This window comes from Rattus norvegicus, chromosome 17 (genome assembly GCF_021556685.1).
Source record: "Rattus norvegicus strain SHRSP/BbbUtx chromosome 17, alternate assembly SHRSP_T2T, whole genome shotgun sequence".
NCBI lineage: Eukaryota > Metazoa > Chordata > Mammalia > Rodentia > Muridae > Rattus > Rattus norvegicus.
Window position 1 is genome coordinate 79,147,618 of NC_141550.1, and position 19,373 is coordinate 79,166,990.

Genomic DNA, 19,373 nt, shown 5'->3' on the forward strand with positions numbered 1-19,373 from the left:
CTGCTCAGGCCAGTGAGCCACAGTGTGTCAATGACTGGAATTAGTCAAATCAATTAATCATCACTATTAAATGTTTATTAACTACCTTGGTCCCTCACCATGACTGCACCAAGGCTGAGGTAGTAGTACCCTCTCACAGATGTAAAAAGTAATGAGAGAAAACCGGTCCCAAGTCGTATTATAACAAAAATGTGTAAAAAAGATTTCTTGCTACTCACACCATTAATTTCAACACTGGAGAGGCAAAGGAGGGCAGATCACCATACGTGCAAGGACAGCCAGGGCTATAGAAAGAAGACCCTATTTCAAAGATCAAAAGCTTTTATTCTCCAGGTGTTGGTGGTGTACACCTTTGGTCCCCAGCACTCAGAAGGCAGAGGCAGGACGACCTCTGAGTTGAAAGCCAGAGTCTACAGAGTGAATGCCACAGACAGCCAGAGCTACACAGAGAAATCTTGTCTCCAACAATCAAACAAAAGCAAAACCAAAAACAGCATGAAACATCACCATTTAGAAACATCCTAAGTGTTCTCACACTCACAGAGCTCTGAGTACCGCAGCCTCCAGAGCGCTGGGACTGAAGGCATGGGCCATCACACTCACTGAAGGGGTTTTTATGTTACTATTACGACACTGACAAGCATCCACTCAGTAATGCCTCACATTAAAAGGTATGATTTTTCTTTCCCATCTTTTCACTCCTATGATTTGATTTTTGTTATTCCCTCTTATTTTATTTATATCTATTCTTATTTGCTCTATATTGCCTTACAAATAAATTTCTAAAGCAAGCAAAGCTGAGGTAGGAATATCAGAGTAAAACGCTGGCTGCTGGTGTTCAAAACATTTAACATATCAATTTTCAAAACAATGATTTGCTCAGAGGTTTTCGGAAAGATCAAACAGGCAATACATTAAGTAATAAACATTTTTCTAAAAGCACTACAGTAGTGCCAGATGCAGTGCACACGATTCACAACAGCCCCACGTTTACGTCAGAAGAACACTACTATGATCTCCACTGGAAGGTCAGGGATACTGACGCACAGGTGTGTGAGGTAACTTGCCCAAGGATACAGAGTAAATGACACGTCTGCAGTTTGAACCCAAATACCCTGGTTCTGGAGTCTGCATTATTAAAACGTAGACTATGGCTGCCTCTAAAATCAAAACTAATCTGTTTTGTACATGATATTGGAATTACAAACTCTCTTAAGTATACACATCAAAATCAAGGTGCTATTTTAAATTCTCTTTTTAACCAAAACTGTAACCAGGATTCCTCTGGCTTGCAGTAGAGTTGGTAAGGATTGAGTGGCCAGTCAGAAGGTTTACAGCGAGCAATAGGGACAGTAATGGATGCTGTACAGCTGTGAGGGGTACAGCACCGAGAAAGGGAACTTCATTGTCACTGGCTCTTCAAATTACTTTGGGCAAGTCCTCAAATTCCTTTATCAGTCACCTTCAAAAAACAGGTATTTCCTTTAGAGTTATTGTGAAGACATCAGTAAGATTATACATGTAATTCATGTATATGAGAAAAAAGTACAAAAACTATTGTAAAGAAGTAAAAAGCTTCAATGCCATATATTTTGATCTATGAAACTGCGGTCAAGATGCAAAATAAATTAATTTTTAAAAATCTCAGCAAATATACAAACATCCTTTTAAATTTTGATCTTACATAATCACAGAAAATAAGACACATAAAATCTTGAAAATATGGTCGTGACTAAATCCAAGAAAAAAAAATACGGGGTTTTACCTCCGATTTGCTCCCAACTTGTCAAATCATTACAGAAGTAAGCCATAAAATTACATTAAATTTCCTTACAATTTAAATCTCATTTAAATTTGGTTATGTTTATCTTAGGAAAAGACACCAGTGTGTACAATGTAACTATTAAAATATTTATTCATATTATGCGAAATTCATAGTTAGTAAACTAAGAGGAAGTAATAACACAGGGGTCTTATAACACCATTAAAGTTTGCTTAAGGGAGGCAATATCTTTTTTTTTTTTTTTTTTTTTTTTTTAGGTTTTTCATGACAGGGTTTCTCTGTGTATCCCTGACTGACCTGGAACTAGCTCTGTAGACCAGGCTGGTCTGGAACTCAGAGACACATCTCCCTCTGCCTCCTAAGTTCTGGGAATAAAGGCATTGACCATCACTGCCAAGACACATATAACCTTGAATATACGGTAGTGAGGCAATCTCTTAATGGTGTGTAAATATTACCAACTGATCGACCTGTAAGAATAGGTAAAGCATACCTGAAGGAAATAAAATAAAAGCAATTTAAACTTAAGTAAATTTTAAATCAGTATATTTAAGTTTCAACATTAGTCAAACTAATAGTACTTCTCAGATTTTTTTAAGCTAACAGTGTATTTTGAAATTAAAAATCTTTGCTTTTACCAACCTTAAAAACTCTTGGTTTTGTCCAGATTTTCAGTTATGTCAATGACAATTATACATCCAGTGGGTGGACTGGTTTGGGAGAGACTTCTGTTTCAGACTGTGTTGATTTATCAGAGGTCTCTTGGTTTTAGTATGTTGTAGTCCTATTTCACAGAACTGTAGTTCTGATTTCAGAGGATCATGTAATAATAGGTGAGAGAAAGGAGAATGTTTGCATTCTATTTACAACTTTTACTAAACTTTAAAATCAAATTGCTATTGCCAACAATTTGGGCAGTCAGGAAAGGACTAATTTAAAGGTGTGAAAAACAACACTTGCTACTCTTTCCGTCAATCACCAGTGCGGGGAGAGATGAAGACACTTTAGAGCAGTGGTTCTCAACCCTCCCAATGCTGCAACCTTTTAATACAGCTCTCCATGTTGTGGTGACCGCAATCATAAAATTACTTTCATTGCTGTTTCAGAACTGTAATTTTCCTACTGTTATGAACTGTCATGTTAAATATCTGTGTTTTCTGATGGCTTTAGGCAACCCCACACACACACTGTTTTAGGTGTTGGTAGTAGAAGTGTTAGCCCAGCAAGCATAAGCCCTGGCCTTTGTCACAGCACAAAGAAAAAAATCATTTTTTTTCTTTTCTTTTTTTCGTTTTTTCGGAGCTGGGGACCGAACCCAGGGCCTTGCACTTGCTAGACAAGCGCTCTACCACTGAGCTAAACCCCCAACCCCGAAAAAAATAATTTTAAGAACTGAGAATTGATTACTTTAATATTTGAATATATTATTTTAGTCTACTCAAAGAAAATCTTGTTAACTATGACATTATATTGACTAATCAATTAAATGTTAAAAAATTAGTAAAGATCTCTATTAACAAAATGATCCCTAAACACACAGAAGGCAATATTTACCAAACATATAAAGCTACTGTCACATACTAATCTTAAAATTTATACATGCTGTAACTTCCCAGAGCTACTTAAGATCATGTAAGTAAAATGTATAATAAACATGATTTTTTAAAGTAAAAAAAAAATTATAATTCAAATTTTTCAAAGTTCATCTTACCTAAAAAGCATCGCTAGTCAAAACTATAAATTCTTCAGGGGCTTAGAAGCATAATGAAGCATAGACTATAGGCCCAAGTATGAGTAAAGAATAGTTACAAACTCACTACCACTCACTCAGTTACTCACTCCAGTATCTTTAAGGAAACAGCAGAACTTACTGTACTATTATTTGTTTTATTTTGTTTTTGAGACAGGGTCTCTGTATAGCCCAGGCTGTCCTAGAACTCACTCTGTAAACTAGGCTGGCTTTGAACTCAAAGAGATTTGCATGCCTCTGCCTCCAGAGCTGGATTAAAGGTGTGTGTCATGGAGCTCAGCCAAGAAAGCACCAGAAATTTTGAATCAGTCTATGTCTAAAACTGCTGGACAGAGCTGGGCCTGGTGGCACACACTTGATTTCAATACTTGGGAGGCTGAAATAAAGAGGACCATGAGCAGGAGGCCAGCGTGGGTTACACAATAAGACTCAAAAAGACAGGGCTAGAGAAATGGCTCAGCAGTTAAAAGCACTGGCTGTTCAAAGGTCCTGAGTTCAATTCCCAGCAACCACATGGTGGCTCACAACCATCTGTAATGGGATCCAATGCCCTCTTCTGGTGTGTCTGAAGACAGCTACAGTGTACTCAGAACATAAAAGAATAAATAAATAAATAAAACTCAAAAAGACAACAACAACAACAAAATTGGCTGAATGGAATTTAAAGTATAGTCTTTAATGCACACAGAATAAGATTTCACCAGCTCTAAGGATAGTGCTTTCTAACACATTCAACAGCAAATGACTATGTGCATTTATGATTCCTAGACTGAAAATAGTGCACTTGATTTTCCTAAGACACAAAGGGCATAAAATTTTTTTAATTATGTGTGAGACTAAAGTCTCGGGTCACTTATTACTCAGTTTTCTAGGATATCACATCTAAGAGATATCTTATTGGAGAAACTACTGCCCGTGTTTCACATTTGAAAATAACTACTGGGTCGTGTCTTCAAAGAAGACACTTTTAAAAACTGATGACTTCAGAAGTAAATTGTAATAAGGTACTTTCGGAAGAAAGGAATTAACCAAAAGAGACTGTGTTAATCCATTATCTTTCCTCAGCTGGGTTATCTGCATCTTCACTACCAAGCTGATGAGCAACTCAAAGTATCTTGAACTCAAAATAAGTTACTAAGCCAGGTGTCAAATATCTTCTATTAAGACTTTCACATCTGAATTACTGCAGCAGTAAGCAGACAAAATATGCTACAACAAACGTCAACATCAATCTACACTGGAAGTAAACTCTAAAACCATAGAGTAACAGTTCTGTTACTGCTGGGGGGTGGTGCACACATCTTTAACCCCAGCACTTAGGAAGCAGTGGCAGAACAGCCGGTCTACAGTGAGCTCCAGGACAGCCAGGGCTACACAGTAAAGCTGTCTTAAACAACTGCTGCCACCCCCATCACTGCTGCCACCACCCCAGCTAAAAACAAAAACAAAAGAACCCACCCAGCTCCGGGAGCAAAGCTGCTAAGTTTCTGAAGAAAGGCCACAGAGATAAAAGAGCAGAAGATGCCTACCCAAACTGTAGGCGCACCATTTACTGCCTTTAATCTCAGCTGGCAGAGGCAGGAGGATCTCTTTGAGTTTGAGGCCAACTTGTTCTGATCTTCAGAGCAAGTTGTAGGACAGCCATGGCTGTCTTGAAAACCAAAACAAAAGAACCCATTTACTTACCTGAGCATTTAATAACACACACAAAATCACTGTTAAAATAGCATGTCCAGACCATCTAAATAAGCCTGAGTTAAGCCAACAGTGGGATGCCACCTCAAAAAAATAGAGAGCCGAGAAGCATGCACTCAGGGCAGAACTTACTGCACTAGTTCAAAATGAACAAAGTACCTTAACAGTAGTTCATTTGAACCAGGCAGTAGTATGCCCTTAGTCCGAGTGCCTGGAGGAGGTGGTGAGTGGGTCTGTGTGTTCAAAGCCAGTCTGGTCTACAAAGCAGCCAAGGCTACCCCGTCTCAAACAAACAAAAATAAGAGCAATGCATTTAAGAATCAGGCTTCAATGTAAATAGTACTGACAAAAAGACAAAAGACAAATGACAAGACAGCTAAATAAGCTATAGCAATACTGGTCAGAGAAGACAAATCAGAACCAAATGTCCTAAGGGCAGTGAGTGTATGGAAAGCATTGGAAGACAGTTATCCTGAAAAGAGAAAGCATCTGGCAGTCAGCAAGTCTGCAAGAGAAGTCACAGGGATCAGACAGGTGTGCCTCACAGCCATAGTAAATCACTGTAGCTCCTCTACTAAGATGCTCTAAGGCTAGGAGTCAATACAGAAACTCTAAAGTAGACAACAGAACCCATCAACTGTTGTTTACAAGGTCAGTTGTGATGTATCAGGTAAACTATAAAGGGACAGGTGGATGAAAATGACAAAGCCTTATGCAAATCATGGTTAAGGAGATTTAAATATATGAAAATTAGAATTCACAACCATAGACGAGAATAGCAATTCCATTTCTATTTTACTTTTTCCTTTGAGATGTCATTTCACTGTTGCCCAGAGAGTATACTTCTCAGCTAAGTGACCTTTGGTCCCTAGGACTGAGCATCTGCATGACCCTGTACAATATACACTACAGTGAAACACTCCTTCTTTCTGGTTAAATCAATCACCATCCAGAGCTAACTGTTCACACCAGTCCTCCCCCAGTGCATGCTCATGAGGACAGGAAAAGGTATGCCTCTCCCATCAATGGCCCATCAAAAAAAGTTCCAAACTCCTAAGCCTGTAATTTTCTCAGTGAAATAGAACTGCTATTAGTCCCTTCTGTATACCCCAGACCCCAACAAATCAACACCCTCATTAAAGTCAGCCCAAGACCCATGAACTGCTGATCCTGTTGTGTCCTCGGTGCAGTAACGACACAGTCTTCTGACAGTGGAATCTGGTTTCTAGTGGGGCCTTTTCACCAGTGACCACAGCGACAGCACGGTACTCCTTTAAAACTGGGAACAGGAGCCCTCAGGAAGATGACTCCTGTCAGTACACTTTAAAACTTATCCAAGGGGGAAAAAAACAAAAAACATATCCAAGGACACTTTTCATGCTAACTTTGAGCTACTTCTCAGAAATGTGATCTAAAACACCACTGCTAAGGAATGACTCACTCTCTTCACAAGAACAAGTAGCAGCAGTGACATCAACAACTTAAACTCCAAAGCAATGGAAGCAAGGCAGTTAGGAAGAGCGCAGACAAGAGCACAGGAAAACAGTGGCAGCCCAGGTCAAGGGGCAGAGACAGAAGAGCGACTCCTCAACATTCATGAGGATGTTACAGCACAGGAAGAAAAAGCAACAAAGCAAGAATCACCTCCTCCTTACTGGATGGCTTAGAGAGTTAGACCCTGTAAACCTAGTGCAGAGTCACATTTAAGCATGAGACGGAAGGCTGCTAGCTGGTGAGTTTCCTGGAACACTAACACATCACCTGTGAGGAGCCCTTCTCCGTGAGCGCTCAGTGGATGGAGACTCTAAACACCTAAGCACGAGCTCCACTATAAACTCTCAACTCGGAGAACATTGGAAAATCACCTGTTTTGCCTCTCAGTATTCTGAAGCTCCCTGTGGTCCCTTTTCAGGTGTTTGGTCAGAGACGTAAAGTACTCTTTTAAAAGATTCTGGAAAGGCTGCTGCTTCTCTGGGCTAATTATCTCACTAGGAGGAAAGTTCAAATTAAACTTCTCTGCAGCACTCTTTACTTTCCTCGGTACAAGTCCAGCAATATCATCTCCACAATGACGACAGAAACTAATCACCACAGACACATGAGTGTGGGATTCTCGATCAGCATTAATAATACTTTTTAGCTGTTCATAGATTAAGGAAAGACCTTCCTTGTCAGTGAAGATTCCCACTATTGTCAATTCTGCAATGAAACGCAAGTCAGTTCTTAGCTTGGTAATGTTGGGCGTTTTCTCCTCTTTCCTTGCTTCAAAATGTTTTTTCCACACCTGAAGAAGTGAGGGTGCAAAGTCAGCGTACCGCTGGTGAAAGAGAGAGCAGAGGTGCACGGCACAGTTCACGTCAGAGATTTTTAATTTTGCTTCCACAATGGAAGCTACGGCTTCTGCAATATATTTGCTTAAATTCAGGCCATTAAAATCATGAGACAAGGAGTCTCTCTGTTGTTCTGTAATTGTTTTTAGTTTCTTGACAAAAGCAGTATTTTTCTTTAAGCTCGAATCTAGGCGGCTAAAGAAATTTTCCTCTGGTCGGTTGTCTGGAGCATTTTGGTTTTTGCTACGGAGTTCCTTTCGTAGTTGATGGCGTTCCCACGCCTCCTGATGAAGCTGAAGAGATTCTTCTTTCTCTCTATGAAAAAGACAAAAGAGAAATAAGCATATACATTTTGAAGCATCATTTATAAATCACTTAAAGTCAGTGAAAAAGTACACTCTAAGTATAGAATACAAGAACAAGAGGAGCAGAGAGGCCCTCCACTGCCTTGCCGCCTTGGGACCCTGCAGACCCTGACTGAGCCCTGTGCACCTAAGTGAGCACTGGGCCTCTGATCTGCATTTGCCACCTCTTTCATGACTTTCAAGGCCACTGTATTAACAGCTGATATACTGACAGCACAGTAAATTATTACACCTTCTGTGGTAGAATGATTTCCAATAATTTAAACTGTTAATCACTCTGTCGATTTGCAAGTTCAATTGATCTAAGACACAGTGCTCGATATGTAAAAGATAAGATGATATGCCTGGGAATAATATAAAATGTTAAACCAAAGCACTGGGTAAATAGCAACATTTACACAAGAGACACTCAGTTAAAGAACAACCATTATAAAATGTACTTAAAGGGTTCTCAACTGTCAAGTATTGTTTCTCCGTAGTCAGAATTTATCAAACAATTAGTAAAGGCCAGCCTGACTTATATGAGGAACTTCCCCCCTGCAACCACACGCAGCAAAAGAAGATACTGGACTGAAGAGATGGCTCAAACTTAGTAACACTAGCTGTTCTCCCAAAGAACCCAGGTTCAATTCTCAGCACTGGCAGCCACACCAATCTTAAACTCCAGGTTCAGAGGACCTGCTGCCCTCTTCAGGTCTCTAAAAGCATTGCACATATGTGGAGACCAGACATGGATGTTGGTAAATACACATATTACATAAAATAAAAAGCTCAAATTATTTTTTCACGAGCATCAATAACAAGAAATACTCATGACTAAGAAGTCTGGGAAAGAATTCTAGGAGAACTACCAGTTTAAAATCCTTTAATGAGTGTAAGTAAACTCAACTTAACCTAAAAGAACAGTTAAAGCTGACATAACTTTTTTTTCTGTTTAAAATAAAGTAATGATTTGGGGCAGGGATGATTTTGATTTTAAAATATTAGAATATATGTTTTAAAATATAAATCTACAAAAAAGTAATTTTCCTCTTCCCAGCTAATCACTTCTCTTAACTCAACTCCAGGCCCCATGCCCACCCTTGCTGAGTTAACAAAGGGGCTGCATTGGATATACAAAGCTTTCAGTCACATGAAAGCCACAGGACTTGTAATAAAAGAAGCAGAAGCAGAACTCAGTATGCATCTGAATGAAGCAAATCAGTTTTACCCTATACTGAAAACAGTGTAAAATATAAAGACCTTATGGGCAAATAAAATACAAAACCCCTATGCGCTTTAAAATATTCTAGGAAAGGACCTGGGGATATAGTTCCATGGCACAATGCTTGCCTTTCAAGCTATGGCTTTAAGTTCAAGACCAATGCCCAATTCCACTAATCTATATACATATAGAATTTTTTTAAAGTAATTATTAAATAAGGCAGATAAGAGATGTGGGGTAAGACTGGTTCATTATTATATTTTATCTTCATAAATATTTGAAATTTTTCCAGTAAAAGGTTAGGAAGTGGGGCTAGAGAGATGGCTCAGCAGTTAAGAGCACTGGCTGCCCTTCCAGAGGACCTGGGATCAGTTTCCAGCACCTCATGGTGGCTCACAGCCATCCATGGTTGTTCCAAAGACTCCAACACCATCTTCCGGCCTCAGCCATCACTGCATGCATATGCTGCACAAACATACCTGCAGGCAGAACACTTACATACACAAAATAATAAAATTATTAAAAAATCTCCGAAAACAACAAAAGAATTGGTTGTTTTCAGTTATTTTAAAAGCACCTTGAAGTTGGATGTGTACAGTGCATGACTTTAACTCAAGCACTTGGGAGGCAGAGGCAGGCAAGTCTCTACAAGTTAGAAGGCAGTCTGGTCTACACAATGAAGTCCAAGACTGCCAGAGCTACAAACATGGTGAGACCCTGTCTCAGGAAAAACAACTTTGAAGGGGCAAAGGAAGTGCTTTGAAACCAATTATGTTTATGAATTAAAATCTTAGTACAAGGATCAACACATACTACATACTACACAAGTCTAACAGCTAGGTCTGACCCCAAAAGCCTAAAGCTGAAGGAGAAAACCAACTCCTGAACATTGTCCTCTGGCCTCTTTGCAAGTGGGCGAGAATGTACACATGCACAGAGACAATTTACAAAACATTTTGTTTTTAAATTTTGGAAGAAAAATAAGCACGAAATTCTGAAGAATCTTGATTGTGAATATTCTAATATTGGCCACTACTACTGCCTTCCAGACCTCCCTCTCTCCCTTATTAACAAGGGAGAGACTGGACTGGAGAAATATCTCACTGGTTAAAACAACCTGCTACTCTTCAGAGGCCTCATATTTGGTTCCCAGGACCCACATCATGACTCACAACTACCTGTGACTATAGCTCCAGGGAACCTGATGCTCTCTTCAGGCCTCCTGGGTTACACCCTGGGACACACACACACACACACACACACACACACACACACACCTTTTTGTTTTTTAAAGGAGAGGTAGACGGTTTGTAAATTTTAGTTGACGAGCACTGGCCTAGCATGCAGAAGGTTCAAAGTTTAATCCTTCCCACTGAGGCTCGAGAAGGAAGCTCCATGAACAAGGTTTTTACAAACAAAACTCAGATCACCTTAGACCTCATAAAACACTCAAGACCGCACTACTTAAGGACCTCAAGCATGCCCTGGTCAGGGGAACCAATGAGACAAGCTGACATCCTCCCAGACCTCCCAGCCAGGGGCCGCCTGTATGTTATCTCAAACAACCACTTCCCCTCTGCGTCTCAGGCGCCCACTCTCACTCCTTCCCCTACCCAGGTTTCTTACTTCAGCTGGGCAGCTGCTTCTTCCTGCTGCCGCTTGGCCTGCTCCTCCTGCTTTTTCCTCTCTTCCTCTTCCTGTTTTTTCTTTTCTTCCTCTTCCTTCTTCTTCAACTCTTCCTCTGCCTTCACCTTCTCTTCCTCTTTTTTCTTACGTTCCTTGTCTTCCTTTTTTCTCTTATCTTCTTCCAGTTTCTTCTTTTTGTCTTCTGGGACCTTACTGACCTCCTTCTTGGCAGTGATCTTGAGATCGTCTTTTGATTTCTCCTTGCTGCTCACTGGCCGCCTCTCACTGCAGTCTTTTTCCTTGTTGTTTAGTAAAGATTCTTTTTCCTCCATACTTGCTGACTTTTTCCGCTCAGCTGGCATTATGTGACCCAGGACAATCTGTAAGAGTAAAAGAACGTCAGTACCATGGGCAGGATGCCTTTTAATTAACAACACAACATATTAATGAAGCTTGGCACCCATGAAATTTTAAAATGCACACGAAGTAGTGCTGCTGTGATGAGAAGGAACACCTTAGAAGCCGAGGATGCAGTGGTGGAAAGTGCTTACTGAGCACGCCCAGTACTCAATCCCCAGCACTGTGGCAAAAATTGGTTACATTCCTCCTTTTATTATTATTAATTCTGTATCCAAGGGTTTTTTGTTGTTGTTGTTGTTTTGTTTTTATTTTTTAATTAATTAAGGAAGCATAAAAGTGGGTTGGACATCGTGGTACATGCCTTTATCCTGGCACTTAGGAGGCAGAGGCAGGTGGACCTCTATGAGTTCCAGGACAACCAGACTGAAAAACCCTGTCTCAAAAAATAAACAGCCGGTTGTGGTGGCGCACACTGGTAGAATCTGCTGAAGGAGGCAGAGGCAGGAGGATCACGAGTTCAAGGCCAGTCTGGGCTACACATTTTGGGGCTGGAGAGATGGCTCAGTGGTTCAAAGCACTGACTGCTCTTCAGAGGTCCTGAGTTCAAATCCCAGCACCCACATGGTGGCTCACAATCATCTTAATGAGATCTGATGCCCTCTTTTGGTGGGCCTGAAGACAGCTACAGTGTATTATAAATAAAATAAAATAAAATAAAATAAAATAAAATAAAATAAAATAAAATAAAATAAACAGAACAAGAAAGTGCTAGTGCAGCATTTAGAACTTCTAGGCACATATTATCAGTCCAACCATGATTAACTTTAAAACAATCCATCACTATAACTGGAGACAGCATGAGTAAGTTTTAACCCATGCTTTTTACATGGTTAAGAGCAATGCTCAGTAGGTCAAGGTAGGAACTGCCATGAGTTAAGAGGTCAGCCTGTGTTATATAGTGAATTGCACATCAAAATTGCTATACAGTTAAGTCCCTAACTTAAAAAAAAAAAAAAAAAAAAAAGGCGGGCAAGGCAGCTCAGCAGGTGAAGGTGCTGTGCCCAACCTGACCAGCCCAGGAACTCACAGTGGATGGAATACGAGAACCAATTCCTACAGGTTGTCATCGGACCTCCATTGGGGATGCAGCTCAGTGGACAAGCATGTCTTAGGCCCTAAATTCATTCAATCCTCCGCACTGTGAAACAAGCAAATAAGTCTGACTCTTTTGCTGTGATCACAGTTCAGTGAGAGAATGCTATCTAATGAGGGAAGCCCACGTCTCAGCACTCCAAAATGAGGGAAGAGATAGAGATCCTGATTTACTACTTCATGCAATATTCTTGGAACGTATTTACTCAAGAGAGGAGTTACAAAGCAAAAACTCTTGCTTCCACCTAACCAATGAACAGAGTATAGAATTCTGAGTCATAAATTTTACCCGTTACTATAATCTTATCAAACTTGTAAAATAAAAAACTCGCTCAAATTAGAGCAGGCCTTCAATCTCATTAGTACAAGAGAATGTTTATAAGCACAATGATTAATAAGACCTGCATATTCTGTTCTGTACTGTCAGCAGGGCAGCCAGTAGTCCAGTTTCTAAACCTCAGCACTGCTATCATTTTGAGCAAGTCTGGTGGGGTTTTTTGGGTTTTTTTGTTTGTTTAGCAGTGTTAGAAATGAAAGTCAGGCTTTTTGCCCACAAGGTAAGCACTCTACCACTGAGCTAGAGCCTCAGCCTATCAGATAATTCATTCTTTGTAGAACTTAAAGGTTATCCTATAAACCTGAAGCAACTAAGCACCTCTGTGCCTCCCATGTGGTAAATGACAACAAATTACTCCAGATAATAAATGCTCCTGAGGGACATAAGTATCACTGGCTGAAAAACTACTACTAGTAGTACTACTTAGTAGTACTGCACTAAGCCACTTACACACAAATTCAACTTAAATAAAACCTGTAATTCAGTTGCTCAGGGCCACCGCACTTCAAGTGTTCAATTCCTCATGACCAGTGGCTTCCAAGCAGGGCAGTGCAGATACCAAACATTTCCACCATCACAGAATGTGCTATTTGGACAGCACTAAACAAACTCACATGCTTAACTGGAAACTACATAAACTGAAAGAAAAAACCTGTATATCTCACCAAAATGTAGGCCTTCTCAAAAAATACACTTCTCTACTAGAGCTAGGTATCTCACACAACTTTCAGGCACTGCTTTTATGTTTTGACTTCTAAATTATCTGCAAGTTACATATGAGAAAAATCACAATTTTATTTACAAAGTATAAAAGTATTTAAACTTCTTGCTGTCTTGGAAAAAGGTAAGGATGTACAAGTTGTATTAAGTATTTTCAAGTACAGCATTTAAATTATAGCAAGAAATCCCAGGTTAATAACTAAAGCCTTTGCAATAATAAAGTATCAATAAATAAGGAATTTCCTACTTTAGAGTTAAAATATGACCAGAAAGACAACCTAGACCAGGAGAGTGCTGAAGGTCCATAGACAGCTTAGTACCAGCCTCCACCTTCCTTCAGCCTCCCCGCTACTCTCATTTACCTCTTACCCTGCAGTGTATACCGCCTTGACTGTGACACCACCACGCTCTAACCCAACCTTCAAACAGTGTAATGCCAGTGTCTAGTCACAGGTACCACACTAAACCTTTTATGTATATTGTCTCACTTAATACTAAAGCTTTTATGAGGTGGGTATTGTCTTCCCTACTTATAAATGAGTAAACTGAGACTTAACCAAGTAACTTGACCAAGGTCCCCACAGCTGGTGATAGAACTGGAATGTGAATTCACAGTCTTAACCAAAGTTAAGAACCCTGAGAGCGCCGGCCTGTGAGATGGAAGACTTGATCACAGACCCCGACTATGACAAGTCATAGAACTGTGAATCTCAGCAGGGGGCCTAATAATGCTTTGGCACTTGCTCCGTGAAGCTCTTAGCTTACTGGCACACTGGCTGAACCTACGGAGACACGTCCTGTTTAAGGTAACAATACGATCTTACTTAAGGGTATTAATCGTTATATGCAACAAAATTTTATAGAATTTGTATTTTGTGATGTGAAGTATAAACAAGGTATTTCAAGATTACAAGAACACACAGTTCTCAGACAACAAAATCAACATCAGAATTTATAACTAAAGTGTTCCTTATAAATTAAATTTTAAATTTTTCCACAGAATCGACAATCTTACTCTTTATCTGACAAATCCATGAAAGATCATCATTTATAAGCTCTGCAGGGTCCCAAACTGCCATGACTCACCAATATTCGTTTATTAGGTAAATGTAAGTAACTAGCACACTAATAGACAGTGACAGTCAATAGCAAACTAAGACACTTCCTGCTTCAGAGGATGACAGAACAGATTCCCAAAGAGATCTGTAAGTCCTTTGTCAAAACCAAATTCCAGCTAACAAATTTATAACCAAAAGTACAGGCAGCAATGGGACGTGAGCAAAGAGAACAGGTGTTCAAGTCAGCCTCAAGTGTGTATCCCAGCTTTGGACCCTACTAGCTACGGAAATCAGGCAGCTTAACTTCTCCGTTTATTCTACTTATTTGCAGATAAAATGGAGCTGGTGTTCCCTAGAGTTACTAGCCTACATCACAGTAGCTACCATAGAGAAAGACACTAAATAAATGTCAGCTCTCTTTCACACCTGACACTGAAAAGGTGGTACAAGATGAGAGATCTTTAGGATTAAAGACTACGGGGCTCTACCCACTCCAAGCTTCTGGTGCTGACGACAGCGCTAGCTGCCCAAGGTTACCCATCTGCCTCAGGAGCTACCCAGTGCTCTTTTCCACTCTTCACACGCACCAAGTTAACTAAAAAACAAACGTGAATCCAACAAGACACATTTGTATCCTGTCAATTTAAATATAATAAATTAAATCTAATAAAAACGCTAGATTCGTATTTAATAGCAGCTAAATAATTCACCTAAAGTGTTTCCAAATTCCCCATGTAATAAAATAATGAATATAAAAGTTAGTGGTGTTGAAGTTGAAATAGGATTAACTTTTACAAACTACTCTGCCGGATTACAATTATATTCAGACAGCCTGTAAACGGGCTGAAAGTATGGTTGAAAACCACCTTTCCAGCTCCCAAAACACCACCCTAGGCACTCGATCTGTATTATTTTATCTGCCTTTCTAATTACATTCTAAACTCCCAAAAGAAAAAGTAAAAAAGGACTCTTTTACTAGTAAAACAGATTCTAAGGCAATGTCCTGAGAGAGGACAGAGAAGGGATGTGTTTCCCTAATACAGCTATAAGTCTGCTAAGTACCATATGGTCTATGTATGAAATCACAATCAGACTGCTCTGAAAATACTACAGAGTAGGAGAATGCTGGTTTACTCTTCAAGTCTGGGTTTTGAACTCAAAATGTTCTAAAGGTAGAACAGCACAGGGATATCTTCTGGTCTCTGAGTTTATTCTTTTACAAAGTCATTATGTATCTTATATGTATGTGTGAGACTTACTCAAATTTTTCAGAAATTTCACCACAGCTCAATAAAGGCTTGCCCGATGATTTGTACGACTTTTATGAACACCTAAAAACTATGACAAATGAGAAGGGTCAGTTAAGAGCCTTACTTTCATCTACCGTGTCAATTGATACATTTAAGTTTTTCTAAGAGCTGAGCTATTCGCTACCATGCGTATCCCCAAAACCTGTAAGCAGCCTCTGCTTGGCTTACCAGATCAAACACCGTGTGATCACCTCTTTAGTTCAACAGTACTCGTAAGGGAAGTAATGAGAGCCTTGAGGAAGAGTCGAAGAATCAACTAGCCTACCTGATTAAAAGGAAGTAAACCCAAACAGCCCAGTTCTCACCATCTGCGGGTCCACTCCAAGCCTCTTCCCCTGCACACGCATCACCCACAAATCTCCCACAAACCCCCGCTGTGGTTCAGGGTCCCACCATTGACATACTTCCCGTCCACAACTCCTATTCCCTGAGGACATCTAAGCCCCAACCCTAACTTCTCAACCTACACTCCCTCAGCACCGAAGCCTCTCGAGCTTGTCTGACTACTCTACATCCTCCCCGCTCCCCCGTCCACGCTTCCCTCCGGACTCCGGAGCTCGCCCCAGCCTCTCCACGCACTCTTCCACGCCCCCGAACACCTTCCCCCTCCACAGCAGACTCCCCCGCCTCCAGCCCCGAGGCTGGGCCCAGGCATGTGGGGCAGACACCTCTTCTGTCGCCCCTCACGCCAGCCTCGGCCCGGCCGAGAGATCCCTCACATTGACCAGACCCTCCGGGAGAGGGGTCTGAGGAGAACGACGTCCGACCCGCTCGTCCCTCCACTGCTCGCCGCCCCCGGAGAGCAGGAGTGCGGAGTCGCCTCTCGGGTCCCTCGGGGAGTAGGAGTCCAGGCCGGTACCCCTCCGCGCCAGCTCTTGCCTATCGTCGGAGCGGAGGGGAAGGAGGATCCCTGGGACTCACCTAGTGCCTGTTGTCAACATTAGCCCCGGGTTTCCCAGCACCAACTCCAGAGCTCGGGCTCTCCCCTCCCCTCCCCCCACCTATCTCGCAGCCGAGGGCCCGCCTTCCCTCAGCTCCCCCTCCTCCCTCCGCCCGTCGGCCCTCCCGCCCGCCACTCACCAACGCGGCCGGGCAGCTAGGGGGGCGGGGCGGAGGGAAGGGGGAAAGGAAAGGGCTGCCCGCATTACTGCCTAATCCAAATTGACCATCGCTGCCGGTCCTTTCTGCGTGTCCAGACCCCCATTCGGGTTCTGAAGTGATAAATGTATACCCAGTCTCGAGGGTGCTCTACTTCTTCAGTGATTCGTTGAAATTCTCCTATCTGTAAATTTTTTTATACAGGCAATATCTAGGACAGCTTCTTCCAGCACCTTCATTCAGGGCCCCAGCAGAGGGGAGGAGTGTTCCAAGGACCGGAGGCGGGAAGTGGATTGGCCGTCAGGAAAGGGAAAGCGCCTGAATTGGAGGTGCGCAGGCGCAGGCAATTCACGGGTTGGGGCGGGGGGAGCGGGAATGAGGCGGGGCGGAACTCTAAAGAGGCGTAGAAGAGTGGTGGGATAGTAGAATTACGGGGCGCTGTCGGGGTCAAGTTTGGTCACCCAGTTCTCAAGGGGGTTGCCTGATGCGAACGCGGGGAAGGGGTTCGAGGAGGCAAAGTCTGATTGGACTAATACCGAGAGATTGAAGAAGATTTAAGGAATTGAAAACTGGAGAAGCTAAAGAACATGGCTGGTGAGGAAGGTAGAGGTTGCTTCGGAGTAGGACTAGACGGGTGGGGGGTTTCCAGAACCAGTTTCAGGTGTTGGGCCTGAAAAAAACAGCTAGAATTGAGAGCAGTCAAGGCTTTTCCCATATGGGAAATACAAAAAGTCCTTTATTGTAAGTATTTTAAATTCCACAGTGGAATGAAATCGCCCCCCCTTTTTTTTTAAGGGATGGGGTTACGAACTTGAACCAAATTGACTTTGAAGTGCGTTATCAGCTGCACAACCTGTTTTCCCAAGTGGATATAAATGTGCGTCTGACCTCCGATTCGTGTTGAAATTGTGGTCTGGTTGGATGTACATATGGTACCGCTCTGGCTGGCCTGTAGCCAATGGATCAAAGGTGCAAAACAAGACTGGATTCCTGCTTGACTCGAGGAGCCACACCAGTATTCAAGCTCATATAATGAATGATCTGTTAGCATCCTTAATGCTTGGGATGTCGTTGCCCCTTTGTATTCAGCCTTTGCTCGTTTGCTTTCTCCCTGCTCCCTTCATTATTAGTTGTAAGTAAATTCTCTTTCAAATTGTGCACTTCCTGTGTTAATTTTTTCTTGTTCAAAATAACCAATAGGTTAATCACATAAAGGGTACCTTACCAAAGGAAAGAGGTGAATGCTGCAATTTATACCATTGATAAGTAATTATAATTTTTTTCTATGATACCACACAACCGAGGACCATTTGCAAGTTTGGGGTTTTCTTTTCTTTTTCTTTTTTTTTTTTTTTTTTTTTTTTTTTTTTGGAGCTGGGGACTGAACCCAGGGCCTTGCGCTTGCTAGGCAAGCGCTCTACCACTGAGCTAAATCCCCAACCCCGGGGTTTTCTTTTCTTAATTTGTCTGCCTTACCCTGCTCCAGATCTGGTGTGGTGGTGGTTCACATCTGTAATTCAGTACTGAGAGGCTGGAGCAGGAGGATTGTTACGAGTTAGAGGCCAGCCTGGCACACTTAGCAAAATCCTATCTCAAACAACAACAGCAACAGCAAAAAGTGTTTGTTTCCTGGGTCTGGGTAACAGAGCTTACATACAACATTGCCTTATCTTGCATGAAGCCCTGGGCTCTAACTCAGGACCCCATTTAAAAACTGAGAAAATGTGGGCTCTGGAGAGATGGCTTAAGAGTTAGAATCACGGGGTTGGGGGTTTAGCTCAGTGGTAGAGCACTTGCCTAGCAAGCGCAAGGCCCTGGGTTCAGTCCCCAGCTCTGAAAAAAAGAAAAAAGAAGAAAAAGAAAAAAAAAAGAGTTAGAATCACTTGCAGCTCTTGCAGATAACTGGGTTCAGTTTCCAGCACCCACATGGTAGACCACAACCAACCGTGCAACTCCAGACCCAGGAACTCTGGTGCTCTCTACTGGCCTCTGCAGTGCAGGTCTGTACATCCAGCCAGACACACACACACACACACACACACACACACACACACGAATTTTCTTTTAACTTTTCAAAGAGGAAGAAGAAAAAAAAGATTTACCCCTGTATTGATGAACAAGTTCTCATCCTAAACAGGTCAACCCCTGTCTTGTTATCAGGTTTATTAGGAAATCTTGTGATCACAGGGATCAAAAGAGAAGAGGAGCTAAGGATTGAGCTCAATGGTAGAGCATTTGTTTAGCACGCAGACAACCCTGGGTTTGCGCCCCAGCACTAAACCATATGTTTAGTACACTAAAGCCTGTGTTATCCAGCTAGATACAATTAAGTGAACAGTTGAAACAGGAGAAGGAACTCTGCCCGAGAGATGAAAATTTAATCATCAACATTACAGGTGCTGCTCGATTTACAACAGGCTTGCGTCTTCAACCCAAACTGAAACTATTTCAGCCCCCTAACCTCCTAACATCCTAGCTCAGCAGTGCAGTGTGCTTAGAGCCTTAGCTGCTATCTCTCATGAGCCCTTAACATAGCCAACGGGGAACTGCAGCTGCCTAGCCTCCAGGCCAAAGTTTGCTATCTC

The 19,373-nt window shown here is 41.7% G+C and overlaps 1 protein-coding gene and 1 long non-coding RNA gene across 12 annotated transcripts in view; one reads left to right on the forward strand and one right to left on the reverse strand.

Annotated features, from left to right (window-relative positions):
• Upf2 (UPF2, regulator of nonsense mediated mRNA decay) overlaps positions 1 to 16,698 on the reverse strand; it is a 110,499-nt gene extending 93,801 nt beyond the window's left edge. For 2 of the 10 annotated variants that reach the window (XM_087591163.1, XM_087591160.1), the window contains exons 1-5: positions 16,612 to 16,698; positions 15,640 to 15,718; positions 12,201 to 12,311; positions 10,754 to 11,133; positions 7,094 to 7,873 (exon numbers count right to left, since the gene is read on the reverse strand). In XM_087591163.1, coding sequence (XP_087447289.1) covers positions 7,094 to 7,873; positions 10,754 to 11,115 — 1,142 coding nt within the window. In that variant the 5' untranslated portion in view covers positions 11,116 to 11,133; positions 12,201 to 12,311; positions 15,640 to 15,718; positions 16,612 to 16,698. 10 annotated transcript variants of the gene reach the window in all.
• LOC148000288 (uncharacterized) lies at positions 13,896 to 17,948 on the forward strand. Of its 2 annotated transcripts, XR_015641866.1 has the most exons (3): positions 13,896 to 14,128; positions 16,993 to 17,117; positions 17,584 to 17,948. It is a non-coding gene; the product is annotated as an uncharacterized LOC148000288 (long non-coding RNA). The 2 variants fall into 2 exon arrangements; XR_015641867.1 differs by lacking the exons at positions 13,896 to 14,128; positions 16,993 to 17,117 and adding an exon at positions 17,166 to 17,382.
• The last annotated feature ends 1,425 nt before the right edge of the window (positions 17,949 to 19,373 follow it).